The 27189-nt window shown below is 45.3% G+C and overlaps 1 protein-coding gene across 1 annotated transcript in view; it reads right to left on the bottom strand.

Annotated features, from left to right (window-relative positions):
* LOC121567318 (ATP-binding cassette sub-family G member 1-like) overlaps positions 1 to 26279 on the bottom strand; it is a 60096-nt gene extending 33817 nt beyond the window's left edge. Inside the window, exons 1-2 of the mRNA XM_041877267.1 lie at positions 26076 to 26279; positions 23754 to 24000 (exon numbers count right to left, since the gene is read on the bottom strand). Of these exons, the coding sequence (XP_041733201.1) occupies positions 23754 to 24000; positions 26076 to 26138 (310 nt within the window). The 5' untranslated portion in view covers positions 26139 to 26279. The remainder of the gene's footprint in view (positions 1 to 23753; positions 24001 to 26075) is intronic.
* Positions 26280 to 27189: the final 910 nt, after the last annotated feature.

Genomic DNA, 27189 nt, shown 5'->3' with positions numbered 1-27189 from the left:
AATCACGTTCTATCTACAGTAGCTTTGATTGGACTGATCATGTAAACATCATACTTTCAAAATCTTAGCTAGCAAGCTAGCAGTCATCATCATGAACCAAATTGACAATCTACTGGCAAATCCTTTTCATATGAAGAGAAATAATGAGAAATTATAGATAAAATGTTTCGGTGCTCATAGGCCATTTGTCAATCCAGCATGACTTCTGCCACGCTCAAAACAACTGGAAACTCTGAAATCTCAGACTTCAGTGAGTTCAAGACAACTGGGAACTCTGAAAAAAACTAGCTCCAACTGGGAAAATACGTTTTGAACGGTCATCCAACTCAGAATTGCAAGTCGGGAACTCAGGCCTCTTTCTAGAGCTCCGACCTGAAGATTACTGATGTCATCATGATTCAACCTTTTTTTCCCCGAGTTCCCAGTTGTCTTGAAAACACCATAAATCCAGAGAATGACAGACTTTGATGACAAAGTTTGATGACAAAATTAGCCCACAAAGGACCGCCGTGCCACCTTCCTGTTCAAGTGAGCACAGCACAACAAGGTGAGTCCAAAAATGTATTGTATGCTGCTGCATAAATTATGTAATTATCCAAGGAGATATGTATACTGTAGCTAAGAAAGTAATACTAAGTGTATGTTGTGTAGTAAACTGTTAGTAGACCATGTGCCCCACCCAAATAATTTGGTCCCTTTTCCCCTCATAATTTAGCCTAACGTTCTGACTTGGTGGTGCACATGTAGCCTATAGCCTATTTTAGAGAAATGTAATTATCGAATATTGTAAGAGCTTTCATTGTCTGCTTATATGCCCCCTTTATTTATCCTACGGTTCTGACATGTAAATTGTCAGTAGTAACCACATTTGTTTAAGCAAGTCAGCCATATCAGCTATGTTTTTTTTAAAGGCAGTAAATGAGGCTGAATGATCTGTTTCGCTGCCAGACAAGGCTCTGCTGATAGCCAGGTGTAGCAGTGGTAAGGTGTTGCGACTGCTGTTGGGACTCTGCTGTTGGGACAGCTTTATGTTTGCCCCACCAAGATTTACATGCTAAAATCGCCACTGCGTGTGTGTAGCTTGCAGTTAACGCTTCAATGTTTCTGCGTCGGGCCTCTGTCTGGGGCGCGAAGGCCACTTTGAATGTTCCATGCTTAGATTCATAATGAAGTCTGAGATTGAATTATTTGCAAACAGCGACATTTTCATTGCAAATAAGACCCACTGGCTTGGCATTGGGAAAAGATGGTAAGATGAACGCATATCTCTCTGTACATTCTTCCCTGAAACTTAGATTTTCATTATCCACCTTTTGATACTTTTTGAGAGCGACATTTTCTCTTGCTATCAATGTAACGATCCCGGCTGTCTGAGTCGGGTCCTGTCTGGTGACTAGTGTTCCGGTTCGTAATCTCCAGCTTCCCGAGGGTTCGGGAACGCTCCGGGGAGCGCTCTTGTTTTCCGCACCTGCATCCCATCAGCAATCTGCACACCTGGTCCTGATCATCACCCTTCTTAGGCTCTGGCCTAACATCCAGTTCCTGCCGGATCGTTAGCTATGAACAGTATGTTTGTCAGCGTATCAGCCTCTGAGCCATTAGTGTTAGTTTTGTTGTTTTGCACCTTGTTACTTGCTGTGTACTGACCTCCGTTTTTGTTCTGTCTGCAGTCTCTCACCCGGAACCTTCACCCAACCTCTGCCTGATGGTCGGCGGCTGCCGAGCCAGTACCGGACCAACCACTGCACCCTCAACAACCCATCCACGCCACCCGCTCTGTTCCCTGGATTATTCAGCCTCACTCGGAATCTATTAATTAAACACTCACTTTTCTCTCAACGTACCTTGTCCTTGTCTGCTTCTGGGTTCTGGCATAGTAAACCGTGACAGAACGATCCGGCCAGTAATGAACCCAGCGGACCTGGACTCCGTTCGCCATGCTATTACCCAGCAGGAGAAGATGTTGGGCCATCATAGCACGGTACTACAGGAGATCGCGTTGTCAGTTCGGAACCTTTCTACCGGTCTGACGGAGGTCCAGAACCAACGTAAGTGTCCGGTGGAGGATCCACTACCGGTTTCACCCATCTCGCCTGCCGCTTCTGAAGCTGTGTCCATCCGTGAGCCCAAGGTTCCGACGCCGGATAAATATGAGGGGGAGCTGGGAAGATGCCGTTCCTTCCTTATGCAGTGTGGATTAGTGTTCGATCTACAGCCCTACTCTTATGCCACAGACAAGGCTAGGATAGCCTTTGTGATTGAGTTGCTGCGTGGTCGAGCGCTGGAGTGGGCTTCAGCCGTTTGGGAACGACAGGATCCCTGCATGGCTTCATACCAGGGGTTCACGGCCGAGATGAGGAAGCTCTTCGACCATTCCGTCCGAGGGAGGGACGCAGCTAGGCGCCTGTTTTCGCTTCGCCAAGGAACTCGCAGCGTGGCCGACTTCGTGATCGAGTTCAAGACGTTGGCTGTGGAGAGTGGGTGGAACGAGGAGTCTCTGCAAGCGGCCTTTTACCAGGGTCTGTCGGAGCAGCTCAAGGATGAGTTGATCTCCTATCCGGAGCCTAGTGACCTGGACAGCTTGGTAGCCTTGTCTATTCGGGTGGATAATCGAGTCCGAGAGCGAAGGAGGGAGAAGCAATGGGGGTCCGTCCAATCGATCAGCTTCTCAGTTCCCAGTCGGGTCGGGTGGTGGACCAGAACACGTCGATCATTCTCCACCACAATGGATTAGTGGAGAGGTCCTCTCTCCCGATTCTGAACCCATGCAAGTGGGGCGGCACGGGTTAACCAAGGAGGAGCGTCAACATAGACGTAAGACCAACTGCTGCCTCTACTGTGGTAGCTCGGGACATTACATCTCCACTTGTTCCCGGCGGTCGTCAAACTGCCCGGCTCGCTAAAGTTGGGAGGACTTTTAGCGAGCCAGTTTCAACCTCTCAGTACCTCTGTCAGACCCCGTTTCCCGGCTACCCTTGTGAACAGGAATCAGAGCTTAGCGCTTAACGCTTTTATCGATTCAGGTGCCGATGGAAGCTTTCTTGATGCCGAGTTGGTGGAACAGCTGGGGCTTTCCAAGGAGCAATTGCCGGAAGCCATTGAAGCGACCACTCTGAACGGCAGTAGTCTGGCACGTATCACGATGAGGACTGAACCGGTTAAGATGCGGTTGTCGGGGAATCATTCTGAGATGATTTCATTCTTCATTCTGCCGTCTTCCCATGTTCCTCTGGTCCTTGGATACCCCTGGCTGAAGGAACACAATCCCACGTTCGATTGGGTGACGGGCAAGGTAACGAGTTGGAGCCTTGATTGTCATGCTAACTGTCTCAAGACTGCCTGCCCCCATTCGGTTCCCAGTCAGGTGATTGAGGCTAAACCCCCAGATTTGTCCCTGGTTCCCGAGACATATCACGATTTGGGGGAAGTTTTCAGTAAGCAGAAGGCTCTGTCACTCCCTCCCCACCGACCATATGATTGTGCCATCAACCTGGTCCCTGGAGCTGTCTACCCCAAGGGAAGGTTATACAGTATCTCCCGACCTGAACGTGAGGCGTTGGAGACCTACATCAAGGAGTCCCTAGCTGCTGGTCTCGTTCGTCCCTCGTCATCACCCCCTGGGGGGCAGGATTCTTCTTTGTGGGTAAGAAGGATGGCTCTCTTCGACCGTGTATTGATTATCGGGGGTTGAATGACATCACGGTCAAGAACAAGTATCCCCTGCCCTTGATGAGTTCTGCCTTCGACTCCTTACAGGGTGCTACGGTGTTCACCAAGCTAGACCTACGCAATGCGTATCACCTGGTCCGGATCAGAGAGGGGGACGAGTGGTTGACGGGTTTCAATACACCGATGGGTCACTTCGAGTATCAGGTGATGCCGTTTGGACTGACCAATGCTCCAGCGGTATTCCAGAGTATGGTGAACGACGTCCTGAGAGATATGATCGGTCTCTTTGTGTTTGTTTACCTGGATGACATTCTGATCTTCTCGAAGGAACCTTCCGACCACGTCCAGCATGTCCGGCAGGTTCTGCAGCGATTGTTGGAGAATCGTCTGTTCGTGAAGGCCGAGAAGTGCGAGTTTCACGCCCACACGACATCCTTTCTCGGGTACATCATCTCCAGGGGAGAGATTAGGATGGACCAGGAGAAGGTTAGAGCGGTTCTGGAATGGGCCCAGCCCGGTACGAGATTGCAGCTCCAGAGATTTTTTGGGGTTTGCGAATTTCTACCGCAGATTCATCCGGGATTACAGCCGTGTGGCCGCTCCGTTAACTGCCTTGACTTCCAGTATCAGGACCTTCAAGTGGAATCCGGAGGCGGATCGAGCGTTTCTGGATTTGAAGAGGCGATTCACCAACGCACCGATTCTCTCTCAACCGGACACGGCCCGTCAGTTCGTCGTTGAAGTGGGACGCGTCTGATGTGGGAGTTGGCGCCATCCTGTCGCAGCGATGCTCCACGGACAGTAAACTCCATCCCTGCGCCTACTACTCTCGTCGCCTTTCGCCTGCGGAGAGGAATTACGATGTGGGTAACCGGGAGCTTCTCGCGGTGAAACTTGCCTTGGAGGAGTGGCGCCACTGGTTGGAGGGGGCGGAGCAACCGTTTATTGTCTGGACTGACCACAAGAATCTTGCTTACGTGCAATCGGCTAAACGTCTCAACTCCCGTCAGGCCAGGTGGGCGTTGTTTTTCGGACGATTCAAGTTTGCCCTGACGTTCCGACCTGGATCTAAGAACGGCAAGGCGGACGCCTTGTCCCGGATGTTCTCCAAGACGGAGGAGAGTGGGTCCAAGACCGAGACAATCCTCCCCCGGAACTGCGTCGTGGGAGCAGTTATGTGGAAGATTGAGGAGGAGGTGCTGGCGGCCCTTCGGACTCAGCCCGGTCCCGGTAACGGTCCACCCGGTCGGTTGTTTGTGCCTGAGTCGGTTCGTCCTGCTGTCCTCAAATGGTCCCACGCCAGCAAGATGGCTTGTCACCCTGGCGTGGCTCGGACAATGGCGTTTCTTCGCAGACGTTTTTGGTGGCCTGCCATGGCCGAGGATACTCGGGGTTTTGTTGCTGCCTGTCCAGTGTGTGCGCAGAATAAGAGTACCAATCGGCCCAGCTCTGGACTACTTCACCCCCTTCCTATTCCCCGGCGACCATGGTCGCATCTGGCCCTGGACTTCGTCACTGGGTTGCCCGCTTCTGAAGGGAACACGGTCGTTCTGACTATCGTGGACAGATTCAGCAAGTTCGCCCACTTTGTGCCTATTGCCAAGCTTCCCTCTGCCTCGGAGACGTCCGAGATCCTGGTTAGGGAGGTTTTCAGGGTCCACGGTTTGCCCAGTGATATCGTTTCCGACCGTGGCCCTCAGTTTACCTCTGCTGTCTGGAAGTCCTTCTGTTTGGCCATTGGAGCTACAGTCAGTCTCACATCTGGTTTTCACCCCCAATCCAATGGTCAGGCGGAGAGAGCCAACCAGAAGATGGAATCCACGCTACGCTGTCTGGTCTCTTCCAACCCCACCTCCTGGGTCTCTCAGTTGCCTTGGGTTGAGTATGCCCACAATACTCTTCCTACATCTGCCACTGGGATGTCTCCCTTCCAGTGCCTGTATGGCTACCAACCTCCCCTGTTTCCTTCTCAGGAGAAGGAGCTCTCAGTGCCTTCTGTTCAGGCCCATATTCGTCGTTGCCACCGGACCTGGCATCGGGCCAGAAAGGCACTCCTTAGAGTTTCGGACCGGTATCAGCTCCAGGCGAATCGTCGCCGGATCCCCGCTCCCACCTATACCATCGGAGATAGGGTTTGGTTGGCCACACGGGATCTTCCGTTACGGACTGAGTCTAGGAAGTTGTTACCGAAGTTCATTGGTCCGTTTGTGGTGGAGAAGGTGATCAATCCAGTGGCAGTTCGACTCAAACTACCGAGGACGCTCAGAGTCCATCCCACCTTTCATGTCTCCTGCCTCAAGCCTGTCTTCCTCAGTCCTCTGTTGCCTCCTCCGCCTCCTCCTCCTCCTCCTCGAATGATCGGAGGTGGTCCTGCCTACACGGTGCGTCGCATCATGGATTCCAGACGGCGGGGCCGGGGTTTCCAGTATCTCGTGGACTGGGAGGGGTATGGCCCTGAAGAGAGGAGTTGGATTCCGCGGCGACAGGTCCTAGATGCGGACCTCATCAGTGACTTCTACCGCCTCCATCCTGGCGCTCCGGGGAGTCCGCCAGGTGGCGTTCGTCGGAGGGGGGGTACTGTAACGATCCCGGCTGTCTGAGTCGGGTCCTGTCTGGTGACTAGTGTTCCGGTTCGTAATCTCCAGCTTCCCGAGGGTTCGGGAACGCTCCGGGAGCGCTCTTGTTTTCCGCACCTGCATCCCATCAGCAATCTGCACACCTGGTCCTGATCATCACCCTTCTTAGGCTCTGGCCTAACATCCAGTTCCTGCCGGATCGTTAGCTATGAACAGTATGTTTGTCAGCGTATCAGCCTCTGAGCCATTAGTGTTAGTTTTGTTGTTTTGCACCTTGTTACTTGCTGTGTACTGACCTCCGTTTTTGTTCTGTCTGCAGTCTCTCACCCGGAACCTTCACCCAACCTCTGCCTGATGGTCGGCGGCTGCCGAGCCAGTACCGGACCAACCACTGCACCCTCAACAACCCATCCACGCCACCCGCTCTGTTCCCTGGATTATTCAGCCTCACTCGGAATCTATTAATTAAACACTCACTTTTCTCTCAACGTACCTTGTCCTTGTCTGCTTCTGGGTTCTGGCATAGTAAACCGTGACAATCAAGCTAATTGTTCTGAACAAATGTTGACGTAAAAAAAGTAGTGTAGCTACGTAGACCTCTTTTTCCCCAGCAATCAACGCACAGAAAAATAGACAAAAATAATAATTGAATAGAGACATGGTAATTTATGAGCGTAATCAGATCAAAATTATTATGTTATTGTCACTGAATGTATTATGTACTAATCAGATGTGTTAAAAATGTTGTTCAATTTGTAGTGCAGGCCAATTAATTGTGCTAATATTATATACTAATTATGTTTTGGCCCGCCTACTATTAGCGCAGAAAAAAATTGGCCCGAGGATAAACCTAGTTGACGAACCCCTAATAAGACTATAAAATTAATATGTCTATAAAATGAATTTTCAGTGTCCATTAAGATAATTTAGCTATATGCAAGCAGGACTATTGTTGCTTTAAAAAAATAGGCAATCAAGAAAGGTCTGAGAATGGAATTCTAAATACAAGTGAATTTAATTACTTTGTAAAATGACTGAAATCACATACAAGGCATAAAGCTTAAATTACAAGGCAATACTGACATTAACAAGGCATTTAGTATCTAGGCATGATCAGACAGGGAGAGAGAGAGCGAAGTCATAGCCTGAAAGGTCATGCCCCAAGCGTCGCTGGAGAGGAGAGAGAAAGAAAGAGGGAGTGTATCTCACCACTGTAGGTCAGGAACAAAGAAAGAGAAAGAACAATGACTCTAAGACCCTTTTATAAGCAGCTGACTTGTTTGGATTCAAAATCTGAGTTGTTGACCAATAGTATTACAGTAAAGTTAACCTCCAATCAGATATCAGACCTACAGGATGTTATCACAACAGAACCTCTGTTACCCAAAGGTGTGAGACAATGGAGGTTGGACAGATAATGCAGCATTCCTAAGACAACACAAAGGAAATCCTTGCATACAGTGTAAAGAGTCACTTCGGGGCCTGGACCACCATACACCTCCAAATGCAGGCATACAGTACATGTTGGTGCTGAGGGAGTTATTTTGATGCCAGACCAGTCATGGTGCTCTTCATCTTTTACTCTAATCTGATAGCTTCCATGTTTCGTCTGATGAAGGATGACATCTTGGGGTGTATTCATTAGTGCACACTGTAGCATTACATTTTCCCAATCCGTTTGGTTCCTAATGAATACACTCCTAACAGAACAACACTGCCCTTTTCCATCAGACTGAAGGGACACTTGTTTCTTATTCTGTTCTGTCAAATCTCCCTAATTGAAAAAAGCAATGAAAGCATTCCACGATGGAATATGAAATATGATATATTGCAGGGTTTAAAATAGAAATGCCACTATAGTTGCCTGACAGCAACAAAACAGACATACATTTCAGCTCCAATACAGCAAAATAGTAAAGAGAGTTTTCCCATCAGATGATAGTTTTTCTCCTTGCATATGTGAGGATATATCAAACGGCCAGGCTGTAACATAAGTTAGACTCACACTGTGGCTGTTGAAAGAGTCTTTTTGCATGTGTTGGTGCTTGTTGTTGTTTTATGTAGCCCTCTAGCAGACCACCTCAGCTATATCTAACACATGCCTTAGCTATGAGTAACAGCCTCTGATACCTCTCATGGAGGCTCCCACCCAAGAACATGCTTATCTCAGGGCAACAGACTGTCAAAACTATAGACTGTAATGAACTGTTTTAGATCTGCTGCAAAGCACCACCGCTCTAACCCAAACATAAATTATGGAATGTGTAGAGGCACGTCGAGAGGAGCTGGTTAGGGAGCAGAAGGAGCGGGGGTTAATAAAGGAACCCAGTCCTGCTCCTCGCACCAAGCAAGTGGTGCGTGTCGCCAGTCCAGCCCGGCCTGTTCCTGCCCCCCGCACCAAGCCAGTGGTGCGCGTCGCCAGCCCGGCCCGGCCTGTTCCTGCTCCTCGCACCAAGCCAGTGGTGCGCGTCGCCAGCCCGGCCCGGCCTGTTCCTGCTCCTCGCACCAAGCCAGTGGTGCGCATCGCCAGCCCGGCCCGGCCTGTTCCCGCTCCTCGCACCAAGCCAGTGGCGCGCGTCGCCAGTCCGGCCCGGCCCGTTCCTGCCCCTCGCACCAAGCCTGTGGTGCGTTTGTCCAGCTGCTCCACTCCGGAGACAGAGCAGTCTGCTCCACCGGTGCCTGATCTAGTTCCGGTCAGCTGTTCCACTCCGGAGCCAGAGCAGTCCGCTCCACCGGTGCCTGATCCAGCTCCTGTCAGCTGCTCCACTCCGGAGCCAGAGCAGTCCGCTCCACCGGTGCCTGATCCAGCTCCGGTCAGCTGCGCCACTCCGGAGCCAGAGCAGTCCGCTCCACCGGGTTCCAGTCCTGCTCCGGTCAGCGGCTCCACTCCGGAGCCTGAGCAGTCCGCTCCACCGGTGCTCAGTCCAGCTCCGGTCAGCGGCTCCAGTCCAGACCATGACGTCAGCCCCTCTCCAGGTTCGGGGTCTCCCACACCAGGGTCGAGACAGGGCCTGGCGTATCGTGAGAGGAAGGAGAGGGGAAGTTGCGCGCCGAGGTCCAGACCAGGGGCGCAACAGGGAGGCGGAGAGTGAGAGGTCGTCACACCCCGAGCCTGATCCGCCTCCGAGGTGGAATGCCCACCCGGCCCCTACCCTGTTATGTTTATGTTGTGCGGTCGGATTCCGCACCTTTGGGGGTACTGTCACGCCCTGACTCAGGGGACTCTTATATGTTGAGTCAGGGTGTGTATATTCTTTGTTATATATATTCTATGTTGTAGTTCTATTATGTGTAGATCTATGTTGGCCGGTGTGGTTCCCAATCAGAGGCAGCTGTAGCTCGTTGTCTCTGATTGGGGAACATACTTAGGCAGCCTTTTGCCACTAGTGGGTGGTGGGATCTTGTTCCGTGTAAGGTATGTTGTTTGTGTCTACCTTGGACTTCACGTTTCGTTTTGTTTGTTGTTTTGTCGTTGTGTTTATTCGTATTAATAAACATGTATGCATATCACGCTGCGCCTTGGTCCATCCCGTCCTTCAACGAACGTGACATATTCTTTCAAATATATGTGATATATTTGTGATATATTTCACTATTTGAAATTACAGAAAAAAATGACAGTGTGGCTTTAAATAACTTATATGCTTACATCCTCATGGCGGTGCCAAATAATGGTTACATAGTTACATAAGTTAATAATTCAAAAAATATATAGACTAATTGTATATACAGTAATATAACTTAATAATATGAATAGGTCAATAATATCTGTCTGATGTTTTGTTTTCTAGATGACGTGTCCCTGGGGGCCTGCTGGGATGTTTCTGCTCCTGGACAGAGGGCACTACAGCAGCTCTCTCATGGACTCACTATGTCCCAATGTGATTTGGGCCTTTATTTATAAAGCATCTCATAGTAGGAGTTCTGATCTAGGATCATGTCCCACCCTTTCCTATTCATTGTGATCTGAAAGGCAAAACTGAATCTAGATCAGTAGGCTTCTCCTACTCTGAGAGACTTTGAGAATATGGGACATCAAGGGGAGGCTGCTGCACTGCCTAAGTCACAGGACACCATGGTCAGGGTGATGTGTCTACGGGGTCTGTCGCCTCCAGTCATGGATGATAGAATACCCTGGAAGAAGAGCATCTCAGCACAGCAGCCAAAAACCTCCTTCAGAAAATCTACAAAATCAGTACTAGTTAGAAAAGACAAGTGTGAGCTTAAAGACAAGTGTGACTCTCTCACTCACCATCTCTCTCTTTCTCTCACTGCCTGAGTGCAATAATGAGGTATTAATTTAACACTCATCTAAATGCAGATCTGAACACATTGCTAAAGTCGCCAGGATATCCCAGGGATCATCAGTGGCACAAATCTGAGAGTAATCCAACCCAGCCTACCCAGTGCAGGTGGCCATGCTCTGACAGACATATTGTAGATGCTGACATCCCTTAGTGACAGTGACTCAGTTGTACTACCCTGTTATAAATATTTCCCATGATCCTGTAGGATCCTGAAAGATAGTTGAAAATCCTATAGAGATTGTAACCAGGGCAGAGCTCTTTTTCTTTTCAATCAAAGCTGACATAAAAAGAGTCTGACTCAGTTGTGTGAATTCTATAAAAATAAATCAGGGATCAGACTCCTTACAAACATTTCTAAAAAAGCTATATAGAGCCATGCCAACAAACAACAGCTTACAGTGGCCTAAGTCCTTGGATATTAGTCCTCTGATATGCTTTAAAAACGGGGAGCAAAACATTTTGTCATGCTCGATCGCACACACACACACACACAGACGCACACAAGCAAGCATGCACACTTTCTCATCACCACCAATACTATTTGGTGTAAACGGCAGAGTAATGGCATGTCTGTATGTCTAGAGGGTTCAGCCTAGGTGAAATACATCAAGGTCTTTTAAGCGCAAACTGACACATCAGCTAATGGATTTCCAGGGTGATAGCCATACCTCGTCATCCTCTCAGTAAGACAGATGGTCAGTCAGCAAAGACAGGCCTGAGTCTAGTTAAAAGGACATTTCAAAATGTCTATGTTTTGTGTTCAAAAATGGTGTGCATCATCTGATTTTAACAATTTAGTAGGCAATGCCTACTCATAATTGGTTGAAATCACATGATGCACACTAGATGATGCCTTTTTTGACTACAAACATAGAAACGCGCCATTTTCACATACTGTATGTTGATGTTGGGGTAGTGCTGGAGATGAATATTAAGGTTGAAAAATTGTGTAATGTCCCTTTAAACCATCATCACAACTAGCTATGCAAATAAATGCAGGTTCTAAATTAAGTGGCATAATGAATTGAAATGTGGTTGAGGACGATTTGACATCTAAAATTAACGTTACAGGTGTATTATTATCAGTGAATTGTATGATGCACACAGCTCCATCGGTCAATTAAGAATTGAAGCCTTAGACATTTGTTACTGTAAAAAACCCACTAGTCATTGCTCTTTTAAGAGATGAAAGGCAGCTCACGCAGCATCCTTTTTAGTTTCTATCTTGGCGAGTGCAAAGCCCATGGCATCCCACTGTGTTATCATCAGCCCCACCCCCACTGCATCTGGGTTACTGCAGTTTGCTGACCGATAGTAACCGGCTGAGAGCAGCTCAGGCTCTCTTAGCTGCAGCTGCAGCTGACTTGCTACAGAGTGTTCTCAGTTTCCTTTTCGGATGTATTACAAAGATTTGCTGGATAGCTCGACGGCCCAGTTTCGATTTCAGTCAATAAGGAACAATACCGGCTGGGACAATTAAGTCAGGTCAAGTCTATGACGTCAGACAGAAGTCCCCATTCAATTTAGATTCCCTACATTTCCTTCGTGCTCATTGGTTTGATGAAGAATAGATACATGTGCTCCACTGCATGTTTTCTACCTATGATGCTTTGCTAATCATTCCTAATCCTATCACTGCATTTTACTGTAGGCTGCCTTGTAATGATAATGACATGTTTGTATTCTCTGCACTTCTATATGTTAATGTTGTCTGTATGTACTTTGACTTGATGCCCTTTGGCGATAATAAACGTCCTAAAATTTAGCCTAGTCTAGGGTTCTCCATAAGTAATAAAAAGTGGCAGCCTTGGGTTGGGCCAGATTGCCTTTGACCCCCCAAATATTCAATTGAAGAGTTTATTTCCAAAACGCTATATCAACCGCTTTTTCAATTATTATTATTTTTCATCAGAAATGATTGCTTATGGGTACCTTCATGTGTGTGTGTAAAATATTACTGTTCTCAGATTTCTTATTCATAGATTTTAGATGTGTATGATTATTATTTTTTTTGCTAAACATTATATATCCATTGTTTAGCTGGAATGGAATGTTTGTATCATGTATACACAGAGTGTACAAAACATTAGGAACACCTTCCTAATATTGAGTTGCACTCCATTTGCCCTTAGAACAGACACAATTCGTCGGGGCATGGACTACAAGGTGTCAAAAGCGTTCCACAGGGATACTGGCCAATGTGACTCCAATGTTTTCCGCAGTTGTGTCAAGTTGGCTGGATGTCCTTTGGGTGGTGGACCATTCTTGATACACACAGGAAACTATTGAGCGTGAAAAACCCAGCAGCGTTGCAGTTCTTGACACACTCAAACCTACTACCATACCCCATTCAAAGGCACTTTGAATATTTTTGCCATTCACCCTCTGAATGGCACACATAAACAAAACTGTCACGCCTGCTCCCGTTCCCCCTCCCTGGCTCTCGAGGGCGCCAGGCTGCCCATCATTACGCACACCTGTCACCATCGTTACACACATCAGCGCTTCAATGGACTCACCTGGACTTCATCACTGCTTTATTACCTCCCCTATATCTGTCTTTTCCCTGTGTCTGCATTGATGTTGTTTTGTTTCTTTCATCCAGATGCTGTTCTTGCTTTGTTTCATGTATATTTATTATTAAATCCTCACCCTGCACTTGCTTCCTGTCTCCCAGCATCTGTCGTTACACAATACATGTCTCAATTGTCTCAAGGCTTAAAAATCCTTCTTTAACCTGTCTTTTCCCCTTCATCTACACTGATTGAAGTGGATTTAACAGGTGACCTCAATAAGGGATCATAGTTTTCACCTGGATTCACCTGGTCAGTCTATGTCATGGAAAGAGCAGGTGTTCCTACTGTTTGATACACTCAGTGTATTTGACTGTGATATGTGGTAGTCTCACCTAGCTTTCTTAAGATGAGTGCACTTACTGTAAGTCGCTCTGGATAAGAGCATCTGCTAAATGACAAAAATGTCAGATCTAAATGTTTTACACAGTTCTCATATTACTGTATTTAATTATATATTTTTTACATTTAAATATTGATGTCACAAATGAATAATTTGTACATTTCTTGTGTAAAACCTAGCAGTACTACTTCTTTATCTGAGAGTGAGGCAGATATATAGCATTTTGCATAAAAAACATGATTATTTGTCTCTCTAAAATGAAACCATCAAGTGATATATTTTAAACAAATACATGTATGTCATTGAACAGCCCCATGCCATGATTAGATAGTGAAAAACACACCAATTTCTTTCATAATTTCTTTAAACAATTAAAGCTAATTAACCAAATTTCTGAAAATGGATATATAGCGTTTTGGAATGAAACTATTCAATTGTCATTTCACTCTCAATATGAAAATACACTCTTTCGTACCAAAGGATTCAAAAGTAGTGAATAGCCATTTGTTAAACCATCAAAGCTATTTTTTTGTGAGAGGAGGTCCTCATCCATGTCCTCTGACAGCAGGTTTATTCTTCATATAACTTTCATGTAGAACGAGATCTGGGCCCGTATTCACAAAGCATCTCAGAGTAGTAGTGCTGATTTAGGGTCAGTTTAGCCTTTTAAATCATAATTAATAAGAGGGAGAACCTGATCCTTGATCAGCACACCTACTCTGAGCTGCTTTGTGAATGCAGGCCCTGACCCCGTTTTTGAGAAACAAACAATTCTAATGCGAATGCCTTTTGGATGAGAGACACAGACCACAGATTATCCTACAGAGTCTTGAATCCCTCCAGGGTTCAACAAAATCAAACTTGATGCCACAGGTCAGGCAATGATTTCCGAGCTGCTCACCAGCTTTAGAAGGGATACTGTATTTCTCAGTGACATAAACTGCAGTCTGGAATCTTAAACATAACGCTATAATGTGCAAGTGTGCATAACAATAGTAAGAGAGAGAGAAAGAGAAAAAATGCCAGACATGATGCTACAGCACACAGACTAGTCAAAGAAACTAGACCATACTACTCTGATACTATATATTTGTCCAATCTGATTTTGCCACTGCCCCTTTGAGCTTTGAGCAGGAGATGGAGACAGAAAGACAGTCAGTTTCCTTTTCATATTGATTACAAAGATTTGCAGGACAGCTTGATGGCCCAGTTTCCATTTCAGTCAAGCAGGAACAATACAGGCTGTAATGTTGCCGAGACGGCATCCGGTCAATTCCATGAGGTCAGACAGAAGTTCCCATCATCTAAATCAAACGTCCATTCAATTTAGATGACCTACATTTCGTTCATGCTCATTGTTGATGTGTTTTTTGTTTATGTAGAATACATGTGCGTCACTGCATCTTACTGTAGGCTTCCTTTGAATAATTAGGTTACGTTAGATTAGATTACATGTTTGTATTCTCTGCACTTCTATATCTTAATGTTGTCTGTATGTTTCTCTGATCTAGACAGATGGACAGATGCACAGACAGACAGAAGGTGCAGGTCCGTATGCCAATGAACACCCATGGAGAGTGCTAATGAAGACCACAGTGCTTTGCTAAGATGTGATGGGAGGAGGGCCCCCTCCAGTAAAGACGTGCCAGAGTAACTAGCCAGCTGTGCAGTTGCGTCAACACAGATTCACAGAAACACTACCACCAGCACCCAATCCCAAATGTAAAGCAACCTCGCTAACGACTCTCTCTCTCTCTCTCTCTCTCGGCTCTTGTGGGAGAGCAATCACTTACCCGGAGGGAGTAAGGATGTGCCTATTCAAAGGCTAACAAGTAATAGCTTACTTTGTTTACAGTAATTTGTATGATGGCACGTCTTTGAAGCAATAGCCTTCCGTCCCGCTCAACATCAAATCAACTTTTATAATGGTTGGTGATTCTTAAAATGCTCAGTGGGATGGAGTGATGTCGGGCAGCTGATTCCTCTAAAAGGTGATTTGAGGTCCCTAACTGGAGCTGATACTTGTTATGTGAACACTAGATGGTACAAGCTTGATTGAACCACAAAATACGATCCCTGCAAAATCAATCCTATCTAGCGGCTATTTCTGCCTACAAATATGCAAATCCTCATTTATATATGATAATCCACCAGACATAACAATCATTGCGTAACATCATGCAGCTCAGCGAATCCATGTGATTAACATTTCTGAAGCTATACAGTCGCTAGTAAAAGTCTACACACCTCTTGCACAATCTTCATATTTTTCAACCTTAAAATTACATCTACAAATGCAATATATTTAATTTTTTTAGCAAAGCCCAGATAAAAAGTTAGAGGAAACCCTGCTTCAGTCTTCTGAATGCCGAACCTTGGGATGGAATAAAAATGTTCAGTGGGCCAATTACACACATTTTAATGCCAATGACACCAGAATGGATTTCCAATAGATGTTGAGTGTTGCTGAATGGTCACGTCTCAGTCCTGACTTAAATCTGCTTCAAAATCAGAGATAAGGTTTGAATATTGCTGTCCATCAATGACTCCCAACTAAATGTCCTGAGCTTGAGCAATTTTGACAAAAACAATGAATAAATGTTGCCCTAAGAGTTGTGCAAAGTTGGTAGAATCTTATTCAAAATTATTCACATCTTAATGGCTGCCAAAGGTCCTTCCACCAAGTATTAACTCTGGGGTGTAAACGCAATCAAGACATCTTGTTTTTTAGGGGTTCAGCAGCAAAGTTGGTGAAACCTATTGTATTTGTTGGCCTTCATTATTATTATTATTCCTCTTCTTCTGTAAGGCAAAATTATAATTCCTGTGAGGTGAGGCCTAAGAAGGTGCAACCTTGCATGATAGTAAAAGCCATGGGCCACACCCTCACACGTAATGGCAAGCCAATTGGCCACATGGTAGCGCTATAACACTTGATTTAACATGCACATTTTGCAAGGTCACGCCCCTCACCCAGTGTGAGCTAGAGTCCAAAAAATGGGTACGTAGGTCCCTCTCCTCACAAGGAACAAATTTGCCTCATGATCCCCTAAGGTCCGCCATGATGGATTTTCCGCAATTTTAAAATGTAAAAACACTCAAAAACGCTACTCCTCTGGCACCGAATGACCGATCTGGTCGAAACGTTATATATAGCATATATAGACCAAGGTCTCTCAACTCAACATTTTCCAGACCAGTACCTAAAACAACATGGATGCTATTGACCAATAAACATTCAGATGGGAGTGACCTTGTACATAAATGCATATAAATCAGATACGGATATTCGTATTGTACCAAAACTTGGTAGACATGTTCCAAACGCCGTCAAGACTAAATCTATGCAAGCATATTCAGATCGACCACATGGTGGTGCTATAAATGGCAGATGTTTACATCTCTTGATCTTTTTGACTCAGAGTGATGACATTTGGCACACATGCTCAGGAATATGAGTCTAGCTAACCAGTAAAGTATGGTTCAGTTTGGCCACACGGTGGCGCTGTTGGACAAGAAATAACATTCATACAAGCTCATTGGCTCACAGCAGTCATATTGTTAGAAATAGAGTCCTGCAAAAGGTTGCATTTAAAAACATGTGTACATAGATGCTATGTACCAAATTTGGTGCCGATCGGTCCAGCGGTCTTGGAGAAGAAGACGTTTAAAGTAGTCAACATCATTGAAAATGGTCCACAAAACCTGAAAAGCATATTATATTGCATGATCAGTTTGATTTTGAGTTCTGATATTTGGCAAGCATGGTAAACAGTACAGAAGTAACTCGTCCTAGGGCAATGTCTCAAGCAATGTCCCCGGCAATGCTGCTTGTAGCTTAACATTTGTTGTTGTTTTTCTGAGAATTTTCTATAATTGTTCTTTCACTTTGAAAATCTGGAGTAGGAAAAAAACAATTAATTAAATAAATAAAAAATATTAGGCAGCAATATGTGAAGACTGTGCAAGAGGTGTGTAGACTTTCACTAGGCACTGTATGTTGCAGTTTTCTCTAGTGCACTATGTACAGACAACATTCATTACTCTTTCAGTTGGAAAGGTAAGTACAGAATTGTAACAATTGACCTACTATTGATTGACTTAATATTCAATGAAACTGGTTCTTTAGAAGGGCAATCTGCCGTTGAAATAATAGCAAAGTATCACCCCACCACTGCTTTGACAAAACGCTGAGGGATGGGCTGGAGAAATGTAACCACTCTCAAATTCATAGACAGAGCTATGGACGCACGGACTGACCATCCATGATTTCAAAATTATAGTTTTAATCATATTTTAAGGGTTTACAGTGTTTGTTTACAAACATTGGACTAAAACAAGCTTATATTTTGGGTTCTGAACGGGTAGGACAGTTGAACTAAGCTGATGAGGCATTTAGAAGTTATATTCTTCAAGAATCTAAGGGTATATTTCATTAATTTATAAGTCCAAAAATGTATGTAGCAACTGCAGATTTCCCCTTTGAGATGCAGGTTGACATTTATTAGAATATGACTTGTTCTTGAGGCAGAACTGAGTGATAGGAATAATTTCTCCAAACTATATAAATATTTTCTCCAAACGATTTGAGGGAGTGCGCACATGCGGCTATTCTGTGTTGAGTGGTTAACAAAGAAATAGGTACTCCTATATGCTTAATTTAGAGTTATTCATGTAACTTTAGTTGTTCTACAAACGTTGGGCTATATGTTTTGATTTTTAATACATTGTAAGGCTGCATGATGCGACTCTAATGATGATTTGAAAAAAGTCGCTTGAAAGGCAGGTTGTACACACTCAAATAGTCTCTCATTCACAATTTGACAAGCACTTGATAATGGCTCGAACTTCACGGCAGCATCCCCTTTGTGTGGCCGAAATGCACCCTAAAATAATCCATGCCGTTTGCAGCCCGTGGTGCTGTGTTGCGCCCTTCTCCCTGTGTGTGCTGCGCAATCCGAAGCGTCTCTCACTCACACGGCTCTCTGTCACGTGATCGGGTCTTTCTCACAGGCTACAAGTTAAGACCGAAGCATCGGGGACGCAACTGCGCGCGTAGTTATCCAATTCCGAGGTGCATATTGAAGATATTGGAAGAACTGTCCACATTTACTTTTTGTCAGCCAACAAGATGAGTAGGCCTAACGAACAGCAAAAGCACTAGCCTATGTCAATCTACTATCCCCCATAGTACAAAAGTCGACCTATTCTATTCTGTGCAAGAAATAAATATTCCAAACATCGTCTGGGACATTTGTGGGATGCGATAGATCCCAAATTAATACAGCCACTAGCATCAAAAAAACGTTTTTATGCAATGTGGCTGACGCAACAGATCAGAACGTTTAGCTTAAAATGTTGATAAACTATTAGGCTATTTCTTCACACTTGGTAGTAGGCTATAAGTGTGAATGTTCCATTAACGGGAAAACACCATTATCAAAAGTGACCGCAAATGCAATTATGCATGTAATGCTTTTATTATAAAGATGCATTTTTATGGTGAAAATTATCTTCCCCAAACTTGAAACTCACACGATGCTTATATATGCCAGTTAGGCTCTACACCCCTTGTAAAGCTGATTCATGTGCTTAATTTTAAGAAGTTATTTGGCCACTTTAGTTGTGATACAAACTTTATTAAAACATATAGGCCTATGGGCTAGGCTACAGGAGGTGTGCGACTATGATTCCATCAGACTATTCTTGATTTAATCTTGTCTTTCATACACTAAATAATATATGTGTGACATTTATTTTGATTCAGAATGGACCATTATCATGCACCTGTATCGAAACAGGAGCAGCGGACAAAATTAGGGTTGCACGACATTGGAAATAACTGACATTGCGATATTTTGTTTTTCTGCTATATATATTGCGATATGAAAAAATACAGGATGTATGTATGATCCTCTGGGAAAAATGCAGATTGCAAACAGCGACTTTTCAGGTGGAAGTCCTCATTAATAAAGTGTACGGTCAGACTTATGTAGGGCTCCGTTGTCCGGCTGGACCACAAGTCCGTTGTTGCTGTATAATATTCCACTTGTGACAGCTCTGTTTCAACTTGTGCCTTGCATTTCTCGTACAACTCTGGGATGGCAACTTGAGAAAAATAGTTGCGTGATGGCATTACATAACGCTTGTCAAGCGACCGGATCATGTTTTTAAAACCCTCTTTGGTAACCGTGTTAATTGGTACCATGTCTTTGGCGACGTGAAATGTTATTGATTCTGTGATTTCTCTCTGCCGTTTGGAACCTTTCTCGTATGGTGTAATACTGGCAAAGGCATCCATTTACATTTGACATTTTAGCATCCGAAATAGCTTTTTGCTTTGGAGGGCATTGAGATGCTTTGCACTCGTCATACAAAGATTTGTGGTGCCGCCTTAAATGATCGAACAAATTGGTCGTGTTGCCTCGTGTTGTGGCAACAATTGCAAGGCACTCTCGACAAAGTACCTGTTTTTGGTCAACATCATTGTCATGATCGTCTAACATAGAGGAGGACCAAGGCGCAGCGTTGCAGGCAAACATACTCTTTATTGAGCGAAACGCGATCAAAACAACAAAGACGGTAACGTGACAGTACACGGTCAAACACAACCAACTTGAAACAAGAACCCACAAAAACCAAAGGAAAAACCGACAGTTTAAATATGGCTCCCAATCAGAGACAACCAGCAAACAGCTGACACTCGTTGCCTCTGATTGGGAGTCACTCAGGCCAACATAGAAATAGAGAACATAGATCTACACACCCTGGCTCAACATAACAGTGTCCCCAGAGCCAGGGCGTGACAGTACCCCCCCATAAAGGCGCGGACTCCGACCGCGCCAACTAAATACCACAGGGGAGGGACCGGGTGGGCACTCCGCCTTGGCGGCGGATCCGGCTCTGGGCCCGATCCCCACTCCCTCTCCAACCCCCCAAAGTACCCCTGGTCCGGTCTGGCCCCGCTGGCCGGAGCCGGACTGACGACACGCACACCTGGCTTGGTGCGTGGAGCAGGAACGGACCGGACCGGGCTGACGATGCGCACCCCTGGCTTGGTGCGTGGAGTAGCAACTGGCCGGACCGGGCTGACGATACACACCCCTGGCTTGGTGCGTGGAGTAGCAACTGGCCGGACCGGGCTGACGATACACACCCCTGGCTTGGTGCGTGGAGCAGGAATGGACCGGACCGGGCTGACGATACACACCCCTGGCTTGGTGCGTGGAGTAGCAACTGGCCGGACCGGGCTGACGATACGCACCCCTGGCTTGGTGCGTGGAGCAGGAATGGACCGGACCGGGCTGACGATACGCACCCCTGGCTTGGTGCGGGGAACAGGCACGGGCCGTGCTGGACTGACGACGCACACCACTGGCTTGGTGTGGAGAGCAGGAGCGGGCCGGACAGGGCTGACGAAACGCACCACAGACTTGGTGCGGGGAGCAGGAATGGGCCGGACTGGGCTGGCGACGCGCACCACAGACTTGGTGCGGAGAGCAGGAACGGGCCGGACAGGGCTGACGAAACGCACCACAGACTTGGTGTGGGGAGCAGGAACGGGCCGAGCCGGGCTGACGAGACGCACCACAGACTTGGTGCGGGGAGCAGGAATGGGCCGGACTGGGCTGACGAAGCGTACCACAGGCTCGATGCGGAGAGCAGGAACAGGCCGGACCGGGCTGGCGACGCGCACCACAGGCTCGATGCGAGGAACAGGAACAGACCGGACCGCACTGGGGACACACACCACTGGCCCTACGCAGAGATCAGGAACGGGCCCGACCGGACTGGTAACACACCCCAGTACCTCTCGCCGTGCCTCCACACTTTCCCTCTCCTCTGTGACCAGTGGCACCCTTAACCTGGCGGCCTCCTCTGCGCACCCGCTGGACCACTCCATCGCGGCCTCCTGCTGCCCCGTCGTCCACGACGTGAGCCCCCCCCCCTAAAAATTTTCTGGGGGTCTCTCCTCCCCGTGGACCAGGCCTCCCTAGTTCTCGCCAGACTCTCACCCCACTGCTCCAAAGTCCAACCTCTCTGCTCTTCACTTGGCTTGGCCCAGTCGAGACTCCTACTCCACTGATCCCAGGTCCATCCTCTCTCCTCCTCACGCTGCTTGGTCCTGTCTTGGTGGGTTCTTCTGTCACGATCGTCTAACATAGAGGAGGACCAAGGCGCAGCGTTGCAGGCAAACATACTCTTTATTGAGCGAAACGCGATCAAAACAACAAAGACGGTAACGTGACAGTACACGGTCAAACACAACCAACTTGAAACAAGAACCCACAAAAACCAAAGGAAAAACCAACAGTTTAAATATGGCTCCCAATCAGAGACAACCAGCAAACAGCTGACACTCGTTGCCTCTGATTGGGAGTCACTCAGGCCAACATAGAAATAGAGAACATAGCAGTGTCCCCAGAGCCAGGGCGTGACAATCATCCTGTCTGTAGCCAAAATATTTCCATATAATTGACGATGCATTTCTTTTTGCAACCAAATTTTCCATTTCGTTTTTTTTTGCCTGTTCCTCGCTCATCATTTCGTCACGCGCAAGCAGAGCCTGCATGTCAACCACGTGCAGCAACGAACTCCGTGTTTAAAATAATAATAATAATAATAAACTGTGTATCCAATAACCCATAAATCTGAGTAATTTACGTTATATCAGACATATATAATGCTAGTATAACATTTTAAAAATACATATATTGTAGACTGATATATGTTTACCTTACTAAATCGCACGTTCTGCGATGTGACTATTGCGGATGCATACATCGCAATGTCGATGCTGAAATGATATATCTTGCAGCCCTAGACAAAATACATGTAATATATGCACTTAAATAGCGAATGGAGGACGCTTTTCCCCATGGTTTATTTTCATGCCAGCCAGGTAGGCTATACTCCTGTTATAAATATAAGCAATGTGCTTAATATTAGGAAAGTTGAGAAATAAATATATAGTAGGCCTTATGGGATCCTCCGCTTTTTATTAGTGGCCATCACTCTGTTTTCTCCTGCAATTGCCATAGCCTACAGAAATGTTGCGCAACATGAGCTCATGGGCTCTCATGAAGTGTTTGATTAGATTTTCGAATACATTTGCATTGATGTCAGAGTGATTAGAGGGACAATAGAGTGCTGAGTACCAGGCAGTTAGCAAGTTTGGTAAGCTACTAATGACCAACAGCAGCATCAGAGCTTGGAGAAGCCTAATTACCGTGACTAAATGGTAATGTTGAAATTTGACTGCATTCATGACTCGTGACCGCCGGAGTGGCGGTAATACGGTCACTGCAACAGCCCTAGGGCCAGCTGCAAAATCAAAATGGGCTATATTGTAAAAATTCATGAAAACAAAAATGAGCTTTTTGGTCTTAATTTAAGGTTAGGATTTTGCATTAGGGTTAGCAGTGTGGTTAAAGTTAGGGTTACGGTTAGGTTAAAAATCTGATTTATGACTTTGTGGCTGTGCCAGCTAGTGACCACTCTGCCTCCAGAATCAGATTCATGATGAAAAACGCAGGGAATGCAGGGAAACTGAAATCTGTTTTACCAAATTTTTATCAGCATGTCACCATGCTGATAAGGCTGGTCATAAGGCTGGTCATGGCTCACATCAACACCATCATCCCAGACACCTTGGACCCACTCCAATTTGCATACCGCCCCAACAGATCCACAGATGACGCAATCTCTATTGCACTCCACACTGCCCTCTCACACCTGGATAAGAGGAACACCTATGTGAGAATGTTGTTCACTGACTACAGCTCAGCATTAAATCCCATAATGCTCTCCAAGCTCATCACTAAGCTCAGGACCCTGGGACTGAACACCTCCCTCTGTGGCTGGATCCTGGACTTCCTGACGGGCCCCTCAGGGGTGCATGCTTAGTCCCCTCCTGTAATCCCTGTTCACCCACAACTGCATGGCCATGCACGACTCCAACACCATCATTAAGTTTGCTGACAACACTACGGTGGTAGGGCTGATCACAGACAGCCTATAGTGACCTGGCAGTGTGGTGCCAGGACAACAACCTTTCCCTCAACATCAGCAAGACAAAGGAGCTGATCGTAGACTACAGAAAATGGAGGGCCGAGCACGCCCCCATCCACATCGACGGGGCTGTAGTTGAGCGGGTTGAGATTCAAGTTCCTCGGTGTACACATCACTAAGGACATGGTCCGCACACACACCAACACAGTCTACACCTGTTGTTTGATTTGATTTGAAAAATAAGATTCCTCAGAAACGCCTATAATGCACCCACCTTTCTTTCCCCACCATGGTCCCTCGGGAACTGAGTAGCAGACATCTTTGAATTCAATGTTAACTGCTGGTCGACGTGGCAGGTAGGAAAAACGTTGGGCTTCAGTTAGACTGTTCTCCACTTTCTTCAGATGCCCATGTAATAATGGAGTCTGTTGACTTCTCACATGATTTGATTCCACCTCATCATCGATAGATACACATACAGTTCTGGAGTCCAGCATCAGATCAGGAGGCCCATTGGTGTTCTGGTGGTGATGGAGAGAGAGGTAAAACAGGTGGTTTGGGGTATAAAATGATTGAATTATCAAAAAGTTAGCAAACAATGTGGGGCAGGTTACACCATTAAAGCTGGGCATTGAAAAACGGCCGCCTCGCCACTTGTTTTGATATACAGAGTTGAGGGATGAGACTAAGAAAATGTAACCCCTCTCAAAATCATAGGCAATGCTTGTGATGCAAGGAATGACAGTCCATGACAGCCAAATGATAGTTTCAAACATTTGAGGCTATACATTGTTTGTTGATGATCTTGGTTATTCCCAACAACAAAACATTTAGTAATTTTTTGTTGTTGTTGATTATGATAGACCAAGACAGTTGTGCTGAGCCTGAGAGGCATTTATAAGTTATATTCTTCAATAATCAATGTCAATAATTGTAATTTGACCACTGAACAGATCCCAGATAACAATCAAACTTGAATACAATAAAGATATCTTATAACACAATTCATTGATATGATGCACTGTGCATGTACATTTCTGATAATTTCACGTTTCAGATTTAGGCTAAGTGAATATTGGCATAGGCTACTGTAGGCTGCTGCAGAGTCGCCTAATCTGTGTCTATCTATATGCAGAGTGCCCGGGGTTACAATCGGACAAAGCTTAGCTTACTCTGGGCGCATAGAAAAACAACAGCCATGCAATAATTAGCCTGATACTGATTAACTACATGGTATGTGTTAACTACATATGCAAATGGGGTAATTAAATATTGATTATTGAAGAATGAGGGCAGTCATTCAACCTATGGTTCATACACAAAAAAATGCTGGGTTGTTTGGTTGACCCAACTGCTGGGTTGCAGGCGTTGGGTCACTTAGTTGGGTTGTTTTCTTTAAAAAGAGCAAGGTTGGGTTGTTGATGCTGGGTTATTGGTGCTGGGTTGTTGAGATATGTACTATACGTAGTTTAGTAGGGGTGTGGCTTTCAGTTTGTTCTTTTTAGCCAGCCGTAAGAGTAAATGTTATTCCTTTTCATCTGTTCTGTTGTATAGTTATCACATGTTACGGTTGAACATTGTCATTTTTGTAGCTTCAATGAGGTTTACAGAAGTGCATAAGTTCCCTAAAAGCCTATACAAATCCCATTGTTGGGATAGATACCAGCGTACTATAATATGTAATAAATAATCTTAATATTCTAGAAGAATGTGTAAAATGATAAACATTTTAAGGAAACATTTTATTTGCAATATGTAAACTTACATGGTAAGAAGCAATGACATCTACTCTCATGGGTGGCCATTAAAAATATACATCTGAAAGCCACACCCTAATAAACAACGCCTCCTGAAAATAACCTAGGGATTACGTAAAAAAAGACCCAGCTGCTAGGTCAACCCAGCACGTAAGTAAAAAATACGCAACTGATGGTTAAATTAACCCATGTTTGGGTAATCCCAACAACACAACATGTTGAGTTATTCACGCAACCCAACTGTCTTGGTCAAAACAACCCAGCATATGTTCTTTCCAATATTTACCCAGCGCTGGGTTACCAAATAACCCAAATTGGGTTGTTTTTAAGCCAGCATTTTTATTTTTTTTATGGCCATAAGGTTAAACAAAATGCCTAAATGAGAAACTCACAGATTGATATAGTCATGTTGCCTAATAATCAGCAAATATTGTTATCATTATTGTAATTATCATGATTTGAAAAGGCAAAACATATATTAAAGTACTTCCCACATAGTATACTGACACAATCATAATGCGTTTCAATCATTTGGAATGGGGTTATCACAGTTCATCCTCTCATCTAGGCTGCCTATTTTGATGACCAATTTTGGATGAGCAGAACTGATAGAAAAATGCTGATCAGACATGTTCATTTATAGAAATGCATTGAAAGAAATGCACAACATGCCAGGCCAACATTGTAAATAAGCATTTGTTCTTAAACAACTTGCCTGGTTAAATAAAGGTTAAATAAAAGGATGAAAAAGATGTCATTAAAGAAAATACCATTAATATTATCACAATACATTGTCACAATCACATTTTCATTTTTAATGAATAAGAGAGTTGTCTTACCATTATAATGGAGTTAGTGACACTGGCGTTATTAACAGAAAAGGCTGCCATAAGACATGCCATTCCCCTCCAATTTTTTTCTCCAATAAATGGACAAAAAGATCCCACCTAATAGCCGGCACACATCTGTTGCATCGCTGCTTTGTGTGCGCTGAGCTCCTAAAAAATGTGTTCACTCTTCCTAGTTCTGTTCTCTCCGGCGTGTCTTGCCTGCCCTGTGCCCAGGACCCAATCAGTAGTCTATTGTTTACAAGCGCACAACCAGCCACCGTGTTTAGAATGTGACGTCACAGACCGGACTGGCTGCGACTGGAGGTCTACCGGTTGAAGGAGATGCTCGCCTCTCTCCAGGTTGTTCGTGGAATTGCACAATACGCAGCTCATCTGCAGTTTGCCAGACACGATGTAGGCCTCCAATACAAACCTTATAATAGGTTAACTAAGTAGCTGAGGAAGGCTCAATTCCGTTCTCTTATATCGAGGCGGAGTTAAATATTGATAAAACTGGTCATCAGTCGATACTTGTAAAAATTTCAATTCTCAAAACGCTTACCTGTACCTATGTTTGTCCTGTACACCTGCGGTCCTTCTGCGGGGTGCTGAAATTCTAACGTTTAATAAAAATGTGTAATAAATACAACCACATACTTTTTTTTCCTCATTTGTGTTTCTCAACTAAGCGCGAATTTGTGTGTGCCAATTAATGCCCTGTTCAAAACAACTGGGAAGCCCCTACTCCACCACTACCACATATCTACAGTACAACAATCCATGTGTACGTGTGTGTATAGTGCGTATGTTATCGTGTGTGTGTATGCATGTGCCTGCGCCTATGTTTGTGTTGCTTCACAGTCCCTGCTGTTCCATAAGGTGTTTTTTATCTGTTTTTTTTAATCTAATTTTACTACTTGCATCAGTTACTTGATGTGGAATAGAGTTCCATGTAGTCATGGCTCTATGTAGTACTGTGCGCCTCCCATAGTCTGTTCTGGACTTGGGGAGGTAACTCTGTATCCACAACATAGCAGGTGGAGTAAAGCCATACAACACATATGTTTTTCCAGCAGCAGACTATGATCGATAATGTAAAAAGCTGCACTGAAGTCTAACAAAA

This window comes from Coregonus clupeaformis, chromosome 6 (assembly GCF_020615455.1).
Source record: "Coregonus clupeaformis isolate EN_2021a chromosome 6, ASM2061545v1, whole genome shotgun sequence".
Classification (NCBI taxonomy): domain Eukaryota; kingdom Metazoa; phylum Chordata; class Actinopteri; order Salmoniformes; family Salmonidae; genus Coregonus; species Coregonus clupeaformis.
This window is presented reverse-complemented; position numbering and strand designations above follow the sequence as displayed.